This window comes from Bombus vancouverensis, chromosome 5, assembly GCF_051014615.1.
Source record: "Bombus vancouverensis nearcticus chromosome 5, iyBomVanc1_principal, whole genome shotgun sequence".
Classification (NCBI taxonomy): domain Eukaryota; kingdom Metazoa; phylum Arthropoda; class Insecta; order Hymenoptera; family Apidae; genus Bombus; species Bombus vancouverensis.
Window position 1 is genome coordinate 7,337,050 of NC_134915.1, and position 23,013 is coordinate 7,360,062.

Consider the following 23,013-nt stretch of genomic DNA (forward strand, 5'->3'; position numbering starts at 1 on the left):
TTCACGCAAATCTTTTGTCGGTTTTCGGTGTTGTCGAACATACATCTTCTTTCCTAAATATATTATAGTGCTAAGTCCATTAATACATTAATTTCCATTATAAGAGCCCTGCTCTAGCGTACATATCTATCGCATCTTCGTGCGACAAGTTGTTAACTATTTATTTCTCTACGTCAGTGTAATCTAAGTGTTGGAAATATATAATTTATAATTCTGTGAATCACAGTGTTATACAAACTCAATCACCCCTATTATCTCAACGGAAATCAGGGGATCGATCAATTCGTGGTGTCGATTGTTATAATCGTAGCGGGGATTTACGACCCCCGTTGACGTCTCTCCTCGCGATTACATCTCCCCGCAATTGGTCGGAATTACACCTGTTGTTGTTTTGCTTCGGAGTATCAAGACCGTTAGATCACAGGTATTGTAACGAGTAATGAACTCCGAGCAAAAGAATGTCACCGCTACTTTCAACCGTCAAACGCAGTCGAGTTCAAATTTTCCGACTGTCCCCTGACCAGTATAAATAAACAGACGCAATCACGAGCGAGAGAGTTCACCGAACAGAGTCGAGGAGTATTAACGTATAAACAAGCATAGCAGTGATCTACAAAGTTTCTCCGAGTATTTACCGGGTATTTATTCCGTAACTTATACTTGTACCAGCGGACTCACAATTCGTCTGTAATTTATTTATTTATTCGAAAATATATTTAACGGATTGCGACGGCAATAATTCGCTTTCGTTATTTTGCTCAACCAGAATCAGATCAATCCTCCACAACAGTAATAAGAAAAAAAAGACCAAACGAGACTGGAGAAGGACTAATAGAATTGAAGACAATAATGGAAAAGAAAAAGGGCAGTACAAGACAGGGAGGAACGACAATAAGGAAGCACAGCAAGGAGACAAAAGCCCAAAAGTTGCCATAGTTTTAGAGACAGAATATATAATGGAGTGCAATATAATAGAGTGGATAAGAGGGGAGGTAAATATGTAAGGAAAGAGAGATAGACAAGAAAAAGAGTTTAGACAGATATAAGGGAGGAGGCAATAAGGTGATAACGCTATTAGACTGATAGAATGTGAGAAGCGTAATAGGTAAACGAGATGTAAAACCGAAAGCTTGTCCAAAGCCGAAAGGCACGGACTAAGTAATAATAATAATAAACTGTTATATATTATTACTCAGCATTTCATTATTAACTGCATTATGTACATTATTAACAAATTATGTACAGATTACAACAGTACAATGTTGTCAAAACAAGCTCCAACTTTCTTTGTTATTTCTTTCATTGATAAAATGTTTATTTCGTTTGCAGTCGTTAACTTTCTGAGCGAATGAAACTTACGACTCGAATGATGACAATGACTTCGTCCAATTCACATCTTTGGAAAGTTTTCCTATCCTCACTTGCAATAATCTTTTCTCGAAATTCGAAAGCGCCGTAGCTTACCGCTCCCTATCGATCCCTTAGAAAATCGAGAACGGAAAGTATTTATATACTACAATGAATTCCAAGGATCCCAGGGGAGAGAAACGAGCCGGAGAGACGTGACGATTTATTCTATCGCATGCAAACTTCATCAGTCGAATCAATTACTATCGAGTCGTAAAATTCCGGAATTCTCTTCAAGACTACGTTGAATACAGCTAAATTGTCCTCCGTTCTTACTGATATCACGATGTCTATCAAGAAGAAGACTACTTCGTAATATGTTCACCTTTCCCTATCCATAACCTGGCACCCAAACATTCTTCATTTCCCCATAGAATTAGTCTTGCGAATTACATCGTTTCGCCGTCGCTTCTTCGTCTGAAATAAGAAAGACGTCCTTTTCTATTCTGGGTACTTAGTAACCGGCGCGACCTTCAGACAACTTGCTTTTTCTTTCAAGATATCGAAAAGTGCAATTTCGGTCGTCGTGATTAAAGTCTGCGTTGCCATACCGAAGACACTACAAAGCGAGCGCTATTTTAATATATTACTATTATTATATATTATATAAATTTAATATATTTAATATTTAATTAATTACAGAATAGCAAGCAATCTATCAATACTGAATGATACACATTGTTTCCCACACACGTGGACTGGAAGCGAACGTGGAGTCGTTTGTAGTCTCCGACGAATATACGATAATGTGAAGAAGGCCAAAGATGGCAATCGCTATTTATTCGTGTTTTGTTCTGTTTACTTTACTTGTGTGTAATTGTTCTCTGAGTATAGCAAATAAAAGGAGATTGTTACTATTATATCGAGAAGAAAATTTATTATTTTTATTTTATTTATTATTTATCTATTATTTTTAGACATTTTACGATGAAATAGAAGAAGATCGGTATAAGGAGATATCAGTATAATAAGTATTAATTAATATTAATCAATGATTTCTTGTGGTGGTCTTGGAAGAGTAGCAAATACCACAAGTGTTACAAACTGCATTAGATACAAACATAATGAGCTGAAGCATCAAACTCGAACAACGAAGTTGACAAGAACAATCCGCACGACGATTTAAAAATAAATATAAGGAGGCATGGAACATGTAAACAAAAAGATATTGATAAGCATCCTTGTATGAGAAAATTATCCAACGATTCATTTTTTCTATTTTTTCTAGTATTTTTTCTAGTTCTGACTCCGAGGATGAAAGGACGAACATTCCAAGCACATCCCAAAATGTAGTGGGTGAAATTGAAATTGCAATTGACACAGTGGATAAAACTGAAAGCAGGCGAATCTAGAGGTAGGACGCCCGTTCGTATGATATTCAAGGATATCGCAGGGCCTACTGGCTATCTTAAGGGAAATACTATGTCGGGGGTTTGTGTCGGGGGTAATATTATGGTTTGTGTAACTAGTGCTTTCAAATTGATAATTGCCAGACACATAATGGAACACATAAAAGATTACACTGAAACCGAGGCGCATCGAGTTTTGAAAAAAGACTGGACAATCACAGTTGCTGAGTTACCGAGTTTTCTAGGAATTCTATATGCCCAGGGCGCATATGAAGCGAGATCATTGAAAGCCTCCGAAAGATTACAAACAGATAAATTTGCGCTGATATCCGAAATATGGAACAGATTTAGAAGTAATAGCCAGGCTTGTTACAAGCCATATGAAAATATCTCAATAGATGAACAATTATTTCCAACGAAAGCCCGATGCAGGTTTACGCAATATATGCTGAATAAGCCTCATAAATTTGACATTAAGTTTTAGTTAGCAGTTGCCGTCCAAACAAAATATATTTTGAATGGTTTCCCTTATATGGGGAAAGATGAAACTCGATGCTCAAGGGAAAAAAGGATAAGACGACTTTGTTTTCCTCAAATTTATGTAAATCATAAAACTGCACGCTTACTATGTATAAAAGTAAACCTAACGTAAAAGTCCTCCTTCTAAGCACCAAACATACAGGTATACAAGTAGCAGACAATTATAAATGTGTTTCAGAAACCATTGCTTTTTATAATAAAACAAAGTTTGGTGTGGACCTCGTTGACCAGAAGGAACACAAATATAGTGTGAAAGCAGGGAGTTTCCGATGACCCCTTCAAGTTTTTTTCAATATTTTAGATTTGGCAGTGATGAACGCGTGGATATTATGTAAAGAGTGCACCGGATCGAAAATATCCAGTGTTACATCGGGCGACACTCTACCTCGACCAGGCCACACACCGCGGGCCAGACGGGAACCAGATGTCCGCTCATCCTCGCTGCGTACCCTCAATATTCTTAAAGACCCGTCATTAATCCCAGTAATTCGCTAGCTAAGGTCCTTCAGACCCAACAAACATCTGTTTTCCGAATCATTTCTAAAGACCATTGTCTACTACAGCTTGACAAGGGAAAGTTAGTTTTTCTCACATATGATGCAACTTTCCTCCCACTAACCACTTTCTCTCGAGGGCGGCTAAGACCCTTCCTAGTCCAGCAACCTTCGTTTAACCAATTAACAACGAAGCCTATTTCCCTCACTCTCTTAGCCAAAATCTTCACCAACAAATCCGATGGTTCCGTGCGCTAGACACACCCATCCTTAGCTTTCCTCCGCCACAGCATCGTCTCCGAAGACAACTGATTTTCCATCCGTCGAACAGTCAACTTCCTTTGACTGGGAATACACCCGTAGATCGGTCACTCACTCATCTTATACATACGCACCAGCGTAACTATCTTCTTTACAAGTTGTTAGAATAAACGTTGATTTATAACTTACTATACAGTGTTATATTCATTGAACCACCTCTGTTATCTTAACCGAAACAGGGGAACGACTATTTCGCGGCGTCGATTAACCAAATCGTAGCGAGAATTTACGCCTCTCGCTGACGCGTTTTCCTAGCGACCGCGTCTCTCCGCGAACGGTCGTAACATCCAGAGTTCATATTTTGCCAAATGTTACGACCGTTCGCGGAGAGACGCGGTCGCGAGGAAAACGCGTCAGCGAGAGGCGTAAATTCTCGCTACGATTCGGTGAATCGACGCCGCGAAATAGTCGTTCCCCTGTTTCGGTTAAGATAACAGAGGTGGTTAAATGAATATGACACAGTAGAGTAAGTTATATTTCACCTTTATTCCAACAACTTATAACGAAGGCAGTTACGCTGGTGCGTATGTACGAGATGAGTGAGTGACTGATCTACGGGTGTGTATACCCGGTTAAAGGATGTTGACCGTTCGAAGGATGTAAAATCAGTACTGTCTTGGGAGACGATGCTGTTTCGGAGGAAAGCTAAGGATGGGTGTGTCTAGCGCACGGGACCATCGGATTTTTTGGTGACGATTTTAGTCAGGAGAGTGAGGGAATAGGCTTCGTTGTTAATTGGTTAAACGAAGGGTTTTAACCGCCCTCGAGAGAAAGTGGTTAGTGGGAGCAAGGTTGCATCATGTTACGTCGCGTAACACTCTACCTAGCCCAGGTCACACACCGGGCAATGTGGCAACCAGATGTCTTCGGGTACTCGCAGCGTATCCTCCATAATTTTAAGCACCGTCCATAAATCATAGATTTCCTAGAAAAAAAGGTCTTCAAAGCGAAATCGCCCAAGGAGCGTCTCGAGACTGCCAAACGGGCGTCGCTCTGTACGAATTGTTTAGGCAAGGGACACGCGCTCAATCAGTGCTCCGCCGGGTCATGTCGCATCTGTAGACAGCGACACCACACTTATTTACATCAAGAGCATGGTCACAGTAGATTACGGACACGTGTGAGCCGAACACCGAGCGGTCGATCGTCGAGCGACCGGTCATCCAACGGTCGATCTCCGCCTAGTTCACCGACCCCGCGGTCGTCACACCGATCGAGACGGGCATCCGCGTCTCCACGAACGTCTCCACGAACGTCTTCCCGAACGTCTCCCCGAACGTCTCCGCGAACCTCCCCAAAACGTGTATCTCGGTCATCGCGAACGACGGCATCGGGATCAAATACCTCCCCCAGTCTTAAACAACTAGGGGAGCCCTGACGTCCTCAAACGGCTTTGCTAGGGACCGAACCACCGAAAACAGACTCATTGACCTCGCCTCCTTCCGGATCACTCCACCACGATTTGTTAGTCACTGCGCAGGTCAACATACTGGACAATAGATCTCAACCGTTCCGCTGCCGAGCTCTGCTAGATACCGGCGCTAGCATGAACTTCATCGCCGAGAGACTCGCCAATTCGTTAAGACTCAACCAACGGAAATGTTCGGTCCCAATCGGAACACTCAACACATTATCGACGACCTCGAAACGTTACATTACGGCCACAATCACCTCCGTTAACGGCACATACGAACGCATCTGGACTTTTCTCATCATACCGACCATATCGACCTCGATCCCAGATCAACCCGTGGATCGGTCAACGATACAGATACCCAGAAATCTACGACTAGCCGATCCAAGATTCCACAGACCTGCTCCGATCGACGTGCTATTGAGCGCCGGGCCATCACTAGCGTCACTGTGTGTCGGCCAACTTGACATCAGTCAAGCAAACGGGACCGACTTGCGTCTGCAAAAAACGCGGTTCGGATGGGTCATCGGGGGGGGGGGGGGCCCAGCCTCGCAATCACCCGCACACGCATTTCACGCGTCCACGACGGCCTTGCAGGCGGATCTCGCCCGTTTTTGGGAAATCGACGAAGGACCGACCACTGCGCACATTTCGGAAGCGGAACGACAGTGCGAGGAACATTTCCGGAATCACGTTCAACGCACCCACGAAGGGCGATACATGGTCGCTCTCCCATTCAACGAGACGACTCCTTCGCTTGGATCCTCCAGAGCCATGGCGATGAAACGACTAACATCTCTCTGCCGTCGGTTCCAACGAGATAAGCGTTTCGAAGCCGAGTATCATGCCGTAATGCAGGAATATTTGGCATTAGGGCACATGACGAAGGTTACCTCGGGCTACTGCACGGACGACGGATATTTTCTGCCACATCATGGCGTGATCAAGGAGTCCAGCCAAACCACGAAACTCCGAGTCGTGTTCGACGGATCGGCCCCAACCACCACCGGAGTTTCATTAAACGACGTACTTCATACGGGACCGAAACTACAGGATGATTTATTTCTCATCCTCTTAAGATTTCGATCTCACCAATACGTCATTACAGGCGATGTCGAAAAAATGTATCGCCAATTTCTTGTGCGCCCGGAGGATCGGAAATTCCAACAAATCCTGTGGCGCAATGCGGATGGAGAAGTTGACACTTATCAACTCAACACCGTGACATTCGGGCTCTCAGCGGCCCCGTATCTAGCCATCCGCTGCCTCAAGCAACTGGCGGACGACGAGGGGCATCGATATCCACGAGCGGCGACAGTCTTACAGCGAGACTTCTACGTCGACGATGTTCTCACAGGAGTCGATACAAGGGTCGAGGCACAATCATTGAGAACGGAGCTCACAGAACTGCTCAAGCTAGCCGGCTTGAACATTCGGAAATGGGCATCGAACGACCGGGAACTGCCACGAGGACTTCCCGAGACGGACATAAACGATAAGCTGCTACTAGGCGAATCGCAAACCTTCAAGACACTGGGTGTTGTTTGGAATTCCTTCGACGATTCGATCCTATATTCCGTCAAAATCAATCATGCCGACTCTCGAATTACGAAGAGAACAATCAGCTCCGAAATCGCCAAGATCTACGACCCTCTTGGATTGCTGGCACCAGTAATTGTTCGAGCTAAGATGTTGCTCCAGCGACTCTGGACACTAAAAATTGACTGGGACGAATCCTTACCGGCCGACGTGCACACGGAATGGAGCAAATATTACGCACAGCTGCCATTATTGAACAACGTGGAGTTTCCACGTAAAACGATAATCAATCCCGCAGCGGAAATTGAGTTACACGGGTTCTGTGACGCCAGCGAAAGGGCATATGGAGCATGCGTTTACCTTCGCACTATCACCCTGGATGGTCATGTCTATACACGTCTCCTCACTGCGAAGTCGAAGGTAGCTCCGCTCAAGTCACTAACCATTCCAAGGCTGGAACTGAGCGGAGCACTCCTTCTCGCGTCACTAGCCAACACGGTCCTCCAAGCCTTAACAATCAACATTGCTCGGACCGTTTATTGGACTGACTCCACAATCGTTCTACATTGGATCAACACATCACCCCATACGCTGAAAACCTTCGTCGCTAACCGTGTGACAGAAATCCAACGGAAGACTCACGCCTCAGATTGGCGCCACACCCCCACTACCGACAACCCGGCAGATCTCATATCTCGAGGTCAACTACCCGAAGACTTCCTGAAAACAACCATTTGGCAACACGGACCAGGGTGGCTTCATCAACCTGAAGAATACTGGCCAGCGTGGAACCCAGTACCGTTGAACGAAACACCGGAGCAGAAAAAGGCAACCTGTCTGTCCGCGACTCCGGCGGACCACAGCATACTGGGGAGATTCTCCTCTTGGCCCAAGCTTATAAGAATTGCCGCTCGGTGCCTTCGATGGAGACAAGCCCGGGATTGAGGCAAACCTCTGACCATGCACGAGTTGACCAATGCACATAACCGATTAATCAAACTATTGCAAGCCTGTTATTTTTCAGACGAAATCCGTGCTCTCCGGACAGATAGAAATTCGGCAGTGAAGGGGAAGCTCCAAAGACTCAATCCATTTCTGGACAAGGACGAGATGCTGCGCGTCGGAGGCCGACTCAGTCATTCACCAATGCCTTTCCACCAGAAGCATCCAATAATTCTACCCAAATCCTCAGTCACCGCGCTCATAATCGAGCATGAACACCTCCTAAATCTCCACTCCGGAACTCAAGCTACCTTGTACGCCCTAAGGAGATCTTATTGGCCTATCGACGGCCGCAGTCAAGTTTGGAGCACGCTGAAGAAGTGCGTCCGTTGCTGCAGAGCCAATCCCCCTCCAGTGGATTACATAATGGGCGACCTTCCAGCGGCACGGATCACAGAGTCTCGGCCATTTACCAACGTCGGAATTGACTACTGCGGACCATTTTACATCAAGGAACGAAGGGATCGCAATCGACGCAAAATCAAAGTATACGTAGCAATCTTTGTGTGTCTTGCAGTCAAGGCAGTCCACATCGAGTTGGTCAGCGATCTCACCAGCGAGGCCTTCATTTCCGCTCTGCGAAGATTCATCGCTCGCCGCGGATTCTGTGTGACAATCTACTCCGACAACGGTACCAACTTCGTTGGTGCCAACAACGAATTACAAGAACTCCGAAATCTCCTGCAATCCGACGATCACAAGGCACAGGTCCAGTCCTTTTTAGCCGACCGACGGATCGAATGGCACTTCATCCCTCCCAACTCTCCTCACTTCGGCGGGCTGTGGGAGGCTGCAGTGAAGTCTTTCAAACGACATCTCCGACGTGTCGTCGGTAACGAGCTCTTGACCTTCGAAAACCTTAACACCCTCATCATCGAAATCGAGTCTATCCTCAACTCCCGTCCGCTGACGCCGATATCTTCTGACCCAAACGATCTCCTCGTTCTCACTCCCGGCCATTTCCTCATCGGAGATTCACTAACAAGTTTCCGAGAACGAGATTTCAGGGACACGCCATCCAACCGTCTCTCCTGCTGGCAACATATTCAGAAACTCAAACAACATTTCTGGCGCCGGTGGCATCGAGAGTATCTCAACGAGCTACACATCCGGAACAAATGGAGCAAGGGCGGTCACGACATACGAGGCACCATCGTCCTTCTCAGAGAAGACAACGTCCCCCCGATGCAATGGCCATTGGGCAGAATCATCAAGGCCCAACCCGGCGCGGACGGCATCATACGCACGGCTATCGTTCGAACAGCGACGAGTACTCTCGAACGGAGCATCAAGCGGATGGTACCACTACCAAGCAGAACGACTCCAGACGACTCCGAACCGATTGGTTCGATTGACAGCCCGAAGTCGGATAAGAGATCCACCTGACAACAGCATACCATATCACTTGATCGGTGCCCTCTCAACGGGGGGAGGATGTTACGTCGCGTAACACTCTACCTAGCCCAGGCCACACACCGGGCAATGTGGCAACCAGATGTCTTCGGGTACTCGCAGCGTATCCTCCATAATTTTAAGCACCGTCCATAAATCATAGATTTCCTAGAAAAGGTCCTTTAAACAAAACAAACATCTGGTCCCGAGGAATTTCTAAACACTATTGTCTACCACGGCAGGACAAGGGAAAGTTGTTTTTTCTCACGCACGCTGCAACTTTCTCCCACTAACCACTTTCTCTCGAGGGCAGTTAAGACCCTTCGTTTAACCAATTAAAAACGAAGCCTACTCCCTCACTCTCCTAAATAACATCGGCACCAACAAATCCGATGGTCCCGTGCGCTAGACACACCGATCCTTAGCCTTCCTCCGAGACAGCATCGTCTCCCAAGAGGCACTGATTTCACATCCTTCGAACGGTCAACATCCTTCGAGCGGGTAGACACACCCGCAGATCAGTCACTCAATCATCTCGTACACACGCACCAGTGTAACTATCCTCGTTACAAGTTGTGGAATAAACGGTGAAATATAACTTACTACTGTGTCATATTCAATCAACCACCTCTGTTATCCTAACCGAAACAGGGGAACGACTACTTCGCGGCGTCGATTCACCGAATCGTAGCGAGAATTTACGCCTCTCGCTGACGCGTTTTCCTCGCGACCGCGTCTCTCCGCGAACGGTCGTAACACATCATACGTGAGAAAAACTAACTTTCCCTTGTCAAGCCGTGATAGACAATAGTCTTTGGAAATTCTTCAGAAACAGACGTTTGTTTGGTTTGAAGGACCTTTACTAGGAAATCTATGAGATTTATGGAAGGTACTTGAGACTGTTGAGGGTACGCAGTCAGTATCCGAAGACATCTGGTTGCCATCTTGCCCACGGTGTGTGGCCTCGGCTAGGTAGAGTGTTACGCGACGTAACACCAAAGATTAGACACTTCATTTCTGTCACCTTCAACGTCAGAAGTGCGAAAAAGTTGCCAAGTGAGCTACTACAAAGAAAATAGAGGCAATAATTGTTGTATATGTCGGAGATGTAGGGACACCGGGCCTTTCTTTTGGAATTTTGGGATGATCCCCAATACTTTGGTCTAAACTATTTATTATAGCTGTACTTAAATAATAGATCTTAGAAGTAGTAGTTGTGATACGATCTGATTATGTTTGCCCGAGATTTGTAACAGTGGGCTTGGGCTCGAGGTAACACAGCTGGTCGCTGAACGTAGCCACGGTCACGGGATGAACGTTTTTACTTAACAGAAGAAGTACCAATATTGAGGGACACACGCTGTATTAACAAACCAGCGCCGGGCAGGAGCAAAGACGGCTCTACGCGGGTCTGCCTAGTAACGGCGCCTGGAATTTTGTTGATATCCCCGGTCAATATGCAATTGACAAATGTGATCGTATCAGTCTTTTATTCTTGTGATCACCTTGGAGAGTTTACACACATCGTCTTGTCAGTCAGTCAGAAAGATACCGTGCGTCACAGCTAACGTCACTTCGTGTTCCAAAACATATTCAATTGTACAAAGAGTTTTCCCGTTGACCGTGGATTCGTTATTGAACCTAAGAACATTGTCTTTGATATCAAGAGTGTCTAATCACCACGTTTAATTGTCAAACTCTGTTAATAATTGTAAATATAATCTCCATTGCAGAACAACGATGGCTTGTCCTAATGAAGATACGATACACGCCCCGAACCAATATATATATTGCAAAAAGATCATGTGCAGAAAATACACAAAATGCACAAATGCTCATAGAGATAGATAGATAAGAAACGCTCGTAAACCTAAGCATCTTGATGAATACCATTAACAAAATTAAAGGATCTAGGCAATTACAAGATGTGTTTACACGCGCCATGGTACGTTAGAAACGAGGACATTCGGAAAGACCTGGGAATACCAACGGTCAAGGAGGAGATTAACAGAAGTGCAAGAAAGTACAGAGAAAGAATAGCAACGCACCCGAACCGGCTGGCAGCGGAAACGGTCAGCGCAACAAACATAAAAAGAAGACTAAAAAGGGAACACCCAACAGATCTCACAAAGGACATAACCTAACATACAAACACTCACCACACTAAAGAAATAAATCAATTAAATTCGAAGATGGTATCCCAATGGGGGTAGCCATCCACATGTTATATTATTATACCACTAAGCAATAATATTTTACCAAATGTCCTACTGGACAAATTATAAAATGTAAATAAATAAAAAAAAGAGATGTTTATTATCAGAAAATTAAAGGATTTGTTTAAACAAATGGGGAGAACATCTTCAGCATTTAGTATAAATGTAGATCAAATTATGGGTCCTTATCAAGGCCAGCAAATTTTAAAACTATACCTATGAAGATCAAGCATAGTTTATATTTGTCAAGACATTAACAACAATTTTAAGTAAATCGTTAGGGACAACGTATCAAAGTTGAAAGTGTAACGACCACCCAGGAAACAGGTGTAATGATCACCCAAGACGCAGGCATTCCGCTGACATCGGATATGTCGATAACAGCATTATGATAACTAAGACAAAAGACAACAGCCAGACTCCTACCCATAAGATATGAGTCATAATAAAGAAATAAAAACCCCGGTCCTTTAGACAGTAACCTCAGTTTGTAACCTGCAGTTAATAAAGCATACGAATGAACTTTTGCTCATTCTCTTACTTATAAAACTTCGTCCTTTTATTACGTGACAGAAGCTTCGTCACAATGTAATCTATTACAAAATACGATAATTTTCATAACTAGATGCGATCATTTTCTTACTGAAGAAAGGAATTTCAGCTCGTGAAATGTGTAAAAAGTAGTCTGCTATAATAGCAAGAAAATTAATAGAAAACGTAGCAGTACGTTGCGGTCATTGGACCGTATGAGGGACTCTTAAAGAAATGAATTTTAAGGCAGTAGAGAAAGAAAAAAAGCCGTAATAAGTGAGAAAAATATGTAAACCCATTTGGCGTTTGCCAAAAACAATGTATATAGATAAAACTGTAGAAAAGATACTTTTTCATCGATTTCAATGATTTCTTAGTGCCCTGCAAAACTTAACGATTTGAGCAACTTTTTCCTATACATGAAAGTATCGATCGACTATAGTTTTCAACAAATTCGCAAAAATTATCGTACTACTACTATACATTTTACCAATAATTGTATATCCGCGGTAGCGTGCGCGTCTGCATTAGTTGCCAATTATCGTTAGGATGACCTAGTTGAAACCTGATCTTTATCCTCTGAGAGAGGACACACATCCTAATCTCTTATCGTGTGCGTATATAACTAGTATTCCGTAGACAGACGAGCTCAGGATTTTTGAGATTATTCGCTACAGTCGGTCGGCGGAAACATCAGAAATGAGTCAAGAAGGTAGTGAACGGATCAAGTCTGCAAAATTACAATCGCTAGCATCTGTCCGGGCTGCTTACGATACAGAGGCGTTCAATAATGGTATCATAGTACAAACCTCTTCGGTGAACTCAAACAATAGAACAAAATCTTCATATAAAAAATGATCATCTTATCGACCTCATCCTGGCCTCTGCAGAATAATTTGAATGATAAGAGTTTTGGTTTCATAGAAGCTGTCGACAACTACCTCAAGACTTTCTTTGAAAAGAATCCATCGACTTGCAAAAATAGAGGATAGTTGTGGGAAATAAATAATTTTATCAATCACCCACATTTCCCGGATTATTTTCGAACGTAGTAGAAACTGCGTGATAAAACTATATCACCGTAAAACGTAATTCTCTATGTAGTATTTACACCTATATTATAATAGGATACATATTGGCTTTAGCAAAATAAGTGCGTAAATACATAATGTTTATGTAAATACAGAACATTTTGTGTCTTTTTCTATATCTAATAAATATACACATGTTTCAGTTCATTTTATTATAGACAGGAAAGTGAGAGTCGACGACTTCTTATATTTTTCAAACGTAAAACGAGCGTCCCATGCTGGCAACCCTTTCTCCATTCTTTCCACGAGCTACCGTGATAACGTTATATAACTGGCATCTAACTAAAGACCCGCGAAATCCGCCAACACGAAAGAGAGTATGAGAGCTAAACCGCGGGAACCAACCGCACAGATCAGCCCAAGAAGAGTTATAGCTATCGAGATGACGGAAGAGCAACTCTCCAGACTTCAATCCGAAACCCGGAATCAGCAAGGGAGCTTTGCGCAATACAAAAGAAGATTCGCGTTACTGTGGAAGAATTTATCAATAGCATGGCAGTATACGGAGATATCGGTAATATTAGCGGAGAGAACTCCCTACGAAGCTTGCAGCTCCTGCTGTAAAGAGAAACCACAATCTGGTGGCAAGGCGCCAAGAAGGACGTCGACGAGTGAAACAAGGCGTCTTCGAACCGCATTCGTACCAAGGAACGAAACCTACCAGACGTACATGAAGTTTTTCGCCACAAAACAATATGTTTCCACAGTTTTGTCGCGAAGAAACGAGCAGCATTGGCACAGCTGAAGTACAGTCATTCTGAGAAATTGAGTTAAATATAATCTACGACCTCATAAGACTACCCATCAGGGAAAAGATTCCCAGGACAACTTTCGCTTGACTTTCACAAAACCGATATTAAATGGGCTACATTTTTTATGGTAATGATCACAACAGCGATGCATGATAAATCATTCAAGAGAACGAGAAATATCGCTACATACAGTCGGATGGAACACTAATGCACACGGCTTGGCATCAATAACAACGGAGATGGTTAGAGAATTCTTTGAAAAGTAGAATTGCCTCCCAAGGAATAATGGAATTTGTGTCTTACATCTCCGGATTTCTTATTTCGAAGAATATTGAACATAATGTTCGTAAGGACAGACAGCGCACTATTAATCATTTGAAAATAGACATAGAAAAGTATAAAAAGGAAATATAGAAAATTTTTCTCAGCATTGTTTCTTTTGAGCATGATTATGTAGGATCCAATGAATAGTCATACTGCAAATATAGCACCGAAATAATCTCTTATGTATGCAATTGGTTATATAGTTAAAACAATGAAAAAGAAGTTAACTGTGTGCTACAGTTAGAGAACGATAGAATTTCATCTAAACTGATAAGGATAAAAAATCGAATACTTTTTGTTAAAACCAATAATGAAAATGAAAATTCTCAAAATAGCAGGAGTCATTACAATTTGTAAAACCGCGAAAAAGGTTTCAAGGAGCACTCAAAATTTATCTTACATTAAATATGTATTCGAAAAGTTAATGATTCATGCCAATCTAATCTGCAAGCAAATGGATGTTCGAACGCCATTTCTAAAGTTAAGTCTAAGGTATACGTTCACCCTCCTGATAATTACAAAATCAAAATAAACGAAGTATGTTTTTTTACAGAGAAAGTCCACAGGATTGGCACGAGTGCTGTCATTTTCACGATTTCATATATAAACTATAGCATATATAATAATTATATAATTTCAAACTATTGAAAATGACAACGTGAGTTCTCGCTCGCCATCTATATGCTGACGGCTAGTTACAAAAAGGAGTAACTAGAAGATATTACTAGACACGGTCGATAGACCAGATCGATAGTTTTAAGACTTCCTTTTCGCTCATTCGTTCGTGTCCCTTCCAAGTGTGCGCAATAAAGGTTTTTTTTGGTTCCGAGAAGTGTGGTGTTTGTCATCCGATTAATAAAGTAATAACTAACGCGATCCTACCTCTAAATATAAATATAACAACACAAACTTTAAAAGATGGAACTGTGATTATTATTTCTATATAGAAGAAATATATAGAAATAAGATTTCCATAATTTTATATGTAGATGATCTATTGATTTCTAGTACTAATATAAAAACTATAAAAAATTAAGTTAATGTTAAGTTAATGATTTATACCTAGTAAATCAATGTTTAGGAATTGAAGTGGAATATTATAAAGATAAAATGAAAATGCTTTTAAGTCAGAAAAATTACATAAAAGGCTGTGCTGAAAAATATGCAGTTAGAATTCAGAAATCATGATATTCATATGGAAATAAATCTAAAACTAGAACCCAAACAGAAAATATAGATAAACAATTGAAGCATGTATAGAAATTTAATTGAAACTTCATTACGTATATGTAGCAAATGAAACTTAGCTGGATGTATTCTTCCTAGTAAATTATTTAAGTCATCAGAACAGTCAAGGCAGTACACGCTACAAATATTCATTACGTGTTTTTAAATATTTGTCTTACACTAGTTCTATAAAATTAATGTATGATTCAAGTTATAATGAAGAAATGGATGCTTATATAAACACTGACTGAGCTTGGTTGAAGCATGGGTAGCAGGTATAGTTGACAAAAAATCCACAAAAGAAATATTTGTTTGTGTATTTGGAAATACAGATTTATGGAGGTCGCAGAAACAAAAGACTATCTCCAGAGATTCAAGTCATACTGAATACTATGATTTAGTTAATTGTTAGTTGTTAATTGTTAATTGTAGTTAATAAACTGTGTTCCGCCGAAGGTTACACATGGTCTGTAAAGGTATATTCTGGACGAGAAATCACCGGAAATAAGCAAGTTGGCATAGCTGAAAACGCCTGCATTGAACTTGCAAATAAATTGCTACATGAAGGACGAACTTTGTTTGTCGACAACTTTTATACAAGCTATCTGTTAGCAGTGAAATTTTTAAATTTTAGGACGCATGTCATTGGAACTGTATGGCACAACAAAAAATATATGCCCCATTCTGTAACGTCATAGCAGTTGAAGAAAGGTGAAATGATAGAATATCATAGAAGAAATGTTAGAATATTATCAACAAAACATGCACCCATTATGATTTCAAGTTCAAATTCTACATATCACAGATGTCCTTCGAAACAGAAACCATTGGCAGTAATAGCACATAATAATAGAAAAATTGGTATCGACAGAACTGACCAGATGGTCTCATATGCCACTACGATACGGAAAAGCATCAAGTGGTATCGGAAATTAACACTACATTTACTCTTAGGAACAACTATAGTAAATGCTCATATTGTGTACCAAACAGCCACAAACAAAAAATACCGATAAGAAAATTTCGGGAAATTCTCGTTTCCGAATGGTCCTCAGAAAATACTGTGCCCGACAACCATCCGAAGAAAACGACGAAGGTGGCCCATCATTTGGAGATACGTAAGAATCAGGAGGGCAAGCCTATAAGAAGGATGCACCCTATGTTATAAGAAGAAGAGGCAAACTGTCTCAAGTAAAGAAGTAAGTAAGAACATGAAAATAACTATAACATATTGTTCGAAGTGCCCAAAATCATCTCAAATGTGTTTTGAATGTTTTATCGAATACCATGAGATATGGCATAATGTAATATTTTAAATTAATAAAATTAATATTTATTAATTATCAATTTTAAATTAATAATTTATTAATAAATTAATAAAAAGTATGATACAATGTGGATTTAATATTTTTATGTTGTATAACCTATATATAATATTGTATATTTAATTAACTCGAACAAGAAGAGCGTCATCATACGTTGGTGACGGAGCCCCCACGGAAGTATACCCGTCGCACCGATATGTACGACGTGGCGACGAACGTGCTAAGCAGAGTGTGTATGATTTCTGATGCATAAAAAGTTAGACTATTGGATTGCTGTGCAGATGTTGAAGAATAAACATAATACGTGCTTTAGTATATTCTGGATAAATTGAGCATAACTACATAATTAACTTTATATCATTATTAATAAATTAATTGTGTGATCCTTTTATTGTATGTAATTTTTCCAAATATCCTTGATTACATTAGAAGTGATAATTGAACATGTTCCCAATTATGGTATATTACAATATCATTTACAAAAATTGATTAAATTAGCAGCATTGTAATTTTAAAGTACAATAAATAACGTTTTATAAAAAACAATGGATAAACCTAATTTTTTTTACGATTAACCGAGATTTATAATATTTCTGAAAGTGACTTTATTTAAATATATATCAGTATATACTAAACAACGATATGTATTTATTTTTGAGTTATATAAATTTTAAAAATGATAAATTCTTTTTAAATTTATCAAGAGTATGTACATTTAAATTTCATGGACAATTAAAAGAAGAAACATTGTTTACCTAAACATAGCACAACCCATTCAATATTGAAGAACAATTATATAATTTATTATTCATAACATGTTTCAATCCCATGATCATCTCATGTTATTCATGATCAGAAAAGAGGATCAGTTATGCCATCAACGAAAGTATACTTTCAAAGAAAGGACGCTCACCTACGTATGCATAGAAATCCCCGTGCTTGTGCGAGTTGTGCGCCTATTTTTCGTTGGTCGATAGTGTCGCCATCATTGAAGTAGTCGCCAATGTCGCCATGCGCCGATAATCTGTAGTTGATAACGTTCACTAAATTTTAACATTCTTTCAATTTTGCAATCTTCAGTAAGTGACTCTCGTACGCTATTATAACTTAAACACGAATCTGCAAAGCGTTTCAACTTTGAAGATGTTTTGTGGATCTTTACGATAACAGCCAATGAAATAACATATTTTGTTATTGCACTATAACCATTTAAATGTGTTTAAATAATAATCAAAGTGAAAGAGATACCTGAAACGCAGCATGTTTCGCTTACATTTACCAATTTATCTCAAAAACTGAAAATCTGGAAGAAAATCTAGCCGTATCACGTGAGAAGGCAGATTTTTGCTAAGGAAAGCGTCAGGAAAAATTTAAGATCATGTTTTGATTCCAACGTAAAGCGAAAAATTTAGCAAAATACGTGGCGACGGAAATGATACACAATGTTTACGGTTGCCTTGTTTGTTGCTCAGCACAACGAAACCATTAAACCTCGACCTTTAGTTACCGCTACATGTTTTGCCAAACTATTTCGTTTTTACATCGAAATTAGAACATAACCTTTTAGTTTTTCTTGGTGTTTTCCTTTAGCAAAAATGCTTGCTCTATCGTGTGCTAAGGTGAGATTTTCTCCTAGACCTTTAGTTTTTGAAATAAACTGAGAAATGTAAGCAAAGAATGGTATGTTTTAGGTGTTCTTTTCGCTTTGATCATTATTTAAACATGTTTAAATGGTTATAATGCAATAGCAAAATATATCATTTTATTCGGGACAGTACACAACATTTGTTCATTTTAACAGCAACTCGATGGCACAAACTGTGGCAACTGATGGCAACTATAAAAGCACAAAACATTTCCAAAGTCGAAGATTTGCAATGTTTTTTAAAATTAATTTTTCCGAAAACTGAATTCTAGGAAAAAACGGTTTGGAGATTCGTGTTTAGCTTACAAAAGTCTATAAGAACCGTCTATTGAAAGTAACAAAATTAAATACGTGTTGGACAAATCGGTTTCAACATACACTCGAAAATCGATATTTCGAATTTATAGTTTTCGTATGTGTAAACCGATATAAACTGATTTAGATTTTATACGGAAAATTTACCAATATAAGTGAACTTGTAAGAAAATGCCGTCGTTACCGGTTTTCTATGGAACTTGTTTTAATTGTTTCGTTTATACATATAATGTATAAGAAAAATAAAAAACATTAGTCGAACTAGGATGACTTAAAAAAAAAAAATAAAAAGCGCTGAAAAGAAAGGAATACGACAAAGATCTGTTTGTTGATTCCAATATTTGCTTAATACGAACGAAGTTCTCGCTTTCTGAGTCCTTGGCCAAGAGCGTTAATTATATGAAATTCTGTTAATTTTAATTTCGTCAAATCAAATAACGTGTTTCTAATCGGAAAGAAACGATTTTGTTTTTTATCGAAAATCAATCAAGCTATGTACAATATTTTCTTCTTAATCTTCATCTTCGCCTATTAAGTTTGGTTGCCATACCTCGTATTAACAATTCTGCACCGATGCTTGCTGACACTTCACTCTTCGCTTCATGTCTTAACACTGCGAATAGCAGCTCTGGACTAACGTCCTACTGAGTAAGGTCTATCGATATAAACCGAAAATTCTGTGTTGAAGTAAACACCTTGCCTTTGTCTGCAACAGTGGTTCCCAACTTTTTTTTAATCATAGCACATTTTAGGGAAGGTACAGATATTTTGGCGTTTTTTATATACAAACTTTAAAATTTACAATAGCAGATATGACTGTGCGATTAAAAAAAAGAGAAAGCGTATCTATAATTTACGACAGGGCGCAACTTTTGAGAATGACTGCTCTACAAGATTAATTTGTTTCAAGGTCTATTTCTTATGATGTTATTATTCTAAAAATATCGTTTGCTATGATTATTGAATATTCAAAACTTGTGCTTTCTAAAACAATAATCAAGGAAGTAACAATGATAATTTTTATTATTTCAAATTTTATTTAAAAATAAATAGCACTTTCCTTGAGAATTTTTGTGTAATTGGTTCAGTTGCTATATTTATTACTGTAAATTTTTCGTTTAAACCATTTTCGTAAATCTTAGTTACTATAAACACTAACAAGTAATAATCAACAGCGGAATGGCGGGTTCGAAACGGCTCGATGATTTCAATATTAGACTGGCCTAAAAAATTAATAAAAACATATATTACATTATTGATTTACAAAAAAACAATTTGAATAATAATTGTAGCAATCGCACTAACATGTTAGCTTGTGAGAAGGCAATACCGTTTCGCAAATTTGTCTCAATAACTCACTTCATATGTACTGCATTTGTCCATCTACAATTAAAATTTTAAGTATGAATCTACATTTACAATTATATGTAAATATGAAATTTTCTAACATATAAGATATAATATATATTTTATAATATATATTTTCCTTCGCGTGACACATAAATGTATTGTGTATATATGTATACCATGAATATATGACCAGAAATTTGTCCGGACACAACCGGGAGACATTCTCGAGGCAAACCTCGGTGTGAGATATGTATTGCATTGACGTAACTCGATCTGATATCAAAAAATATAATTTTCTTTATTTTTTCTTATATTGTTACGAGATGATCTTAGACAAACTATTGAGAGTCGTACAATTAAAATAATACCAAACACGTTTACATTTGTATTAATTTTTGTATTAATTGAAAGTTAAATGGGCAATGTTTAATTGACGAAGTGGAAGATTTTGAAAAACTGACAGAATACATATACATATATATATATATATATGTGTGTGTAATCAGACTGTATTTGTAGCGTTTAATAATAATAATGACAATAAATATAAAGAAATAAAGATAAGAAATTGTAAATAAATTGAAAATATTTAAATTATCTTTTATTATTATAGATATCTATTAAAATCTCCGTATGGAATGCAATATAATCAGGTTCTTTGTTAGGAACTATTTTTCCAGATTATAAAACATGTGGACTATTTCTTTGTCCTCTATTTTACTTTCTAGTTCTGTGTTTATTATTTCTTTTGATGATTCCATTGTATTCTGTACAATAGACTCTTCTTTTTCGCATTCCGTAATCCGCTCTGCTATCTCTTTTGGATTCAAAATTTCATTTTTACAAATTTAGTCTTGAGTTTTGATCCTTGGATCCGCTTCGAAATTTTCACACGACGATTGACGTTTCAAAAGTTTCCTCTACGCATTTTTAATACTTCTCGGTATTACATCGCTCCGTGATTTTGCAATAAAATCTATACAATTTTTAATATCACAGATGAGAAAAAATTCAAATGCTCTCGGACTGGCATATCTATGAAAAAAAGCAGCGGTAATTTATGTGTACCTGTGGAATTGGCACAAAATGCCACAGTTACATGATCTTTTCCCATTTTACTGCCATCCATTCATCATCCACCTCGATGGGTTAACGTTTTCTGTGCCACATTAAACTTGTTTCGTCCATGTTATAAATATCGTCTTCCTTAAGATCTTCGTTATGCAAAATTTCTGTTAATTGTTCAGTGAAGTTTTGTGTTGCTAATTCATCAGGATCAGCTCTCTCTTCATGTTTGGATACTTGACGTATTCCGTATCTGGATTTAAAATGCTGGAGCCATTCTTGACTGGCCGTAAAATTTGATAAACTGTCAAATTCATTTTCAAGCTCCTTCGCCTTTTTCCGTAGTAATGCATTTGGTACGATATCTCCTAACACTCACCTTACTAAGAACCATTCGTATAATCGGGCTTCCATATCTTCATACGAAGATGCCCGTTGCCTCTGAGACTGAGACTTGAGATTTTCGCTCAATTCACGAATAGATGTCGATTGCTGCTTGTATCTTCTTATGGTTCTTTGACTTATACTATATTTGATAGCAAAATCATCGATACTTAAACACTCTTCTAACTTCTGCAGAATTTATAAACATTTTCCCACAGTCACTGTGTATCTCTTTCCTGAAGATGCCATTATGAAATCTTTTTTTCACTTTGACAATATTTGAAAGTCATAAAAAATTTTTACTGGCACAAAGAACTCTTCACAATGTATTAATAATTGTTTTTAAAGGTATCATAGCATTGGTAACGAATATTACGTCACATGTTATGGTTTCGGACGACGAATTCTGTGGATGATGATAAGGATGCACTGGAAAAATCTGGCAACAAAGTGTAAAAAGTGATCAATCTTTTGCCAAGAGAATTAAGTTAGATATATTAAAGATATGTTGTGTTAAGTTTAAATAATGTTATTTATATTGTGTTACTCGAAACTCCTAATGTGGAATTGATTATAATAAGCTTACAAAAAAATTTTAATAATCATTTTGTAAATACTTTATTTCAATAATGCCCACGTCTGGTTGCTAATAGATTTAATTTTTTTTATAATTGTATTTACTGAACAATTTTTTAAACTAAAGAAATATACGTATATATATGTAAGTAGAAGTGGTAAAAGACTTCAAGCCTCACTCTAAACTGCACGTCGACTGTGTCATATTACATTCTATTTATTCTATCTTCTCACTCGCACTGCCTGCTTCTCATCCTTACCTTCGATTCATACACGGTACAACACAGTACAATTAACACAAGTCGGATAATTTGGTCCAATTGTTGGAAAGTCATCTCTCCAGATATATGGCCATTCCGTTACTCCTGATCTCGATCATTGGCCACATAGCCGAACATTACTGTACTTATTTATATAGGAGATTTATTGAAAAAAATGTATTGAAAAAAATGGAATGTTAATTTAGTTTATATTCGATTAAGTAAACTTTTATTATTTGAATGAGAAATGATAAGTAGCGATTGAAGGAGTCGATGAACTTCTATAACGTACACAACGTACGTAAGTATATATATGTATGTATATGTAATAACTGCTTATTTCTTATCCCTAGACGGATCAAATGCAGCTTACTACTTCAAATATCGTTTAAAGTACAGTAAAGTTATAAATATGTCTGTATTATAATTTGTGATTTTATTATCTATTCTACAATCGTAATTATACGTTATATTCCGATACGTGTGACATATTC

The 23,013-nt window shown here is 38.9% G+C and overlaps 2 protein-coding genes and 1 long non-coding RNA gene across 3 annotated transcripts; 2 read left to right on the plus strand and 1 right to left on the minus strand.

The window, feature by feature from the left end:
- Positions 1-5,657: 5,657 nt before the first annotated feature.
- LOC117159656 (uncharacterized) lies at positions 5,658-8,009 on the plus strand. Its single transcript, XM_033339673.2, has one exon. The coding sequence runs from the start codon at positions 5,658-5,660 to the stop codon at positions 8,007-8,009; it is 2,352 nt and encodes a 783-aa protein (XP_033195564.2).
- A 15-nt stretch (positions 8,010-8,024) lies between these two features.
- On the plus strand, positions 8,025-9,452 carry LOC117159655 (uncharacterized). Its single transcript, XM_033339672.2, has one exon. It carries the CDS (start codon positions 8,025-8,027, stop codon positions 9,450-9,452), a length of 1,428 nt encoding a protein of 475 aa, XP_033195563.2.
- Positions 9,453-20,741: 11,289 nt separating this feature from the next.
- Positions 20,742-22,991, minus strand: LOC117159715 (uncharacterized). The gene is made up of 3 exons (XR_013058550.1): positions 22,520-22,991; positions 21,303-22,122; positions 20,742-21,210 (listed from the first exon to the last, which is right to left on the minus strand). It is a non-coding gene; the product is annotated as an uncharacterized LOC117159715 (long non-coding RNA).
- Positions 22,992-23,013: the final 22 nt, after the last annotated feature.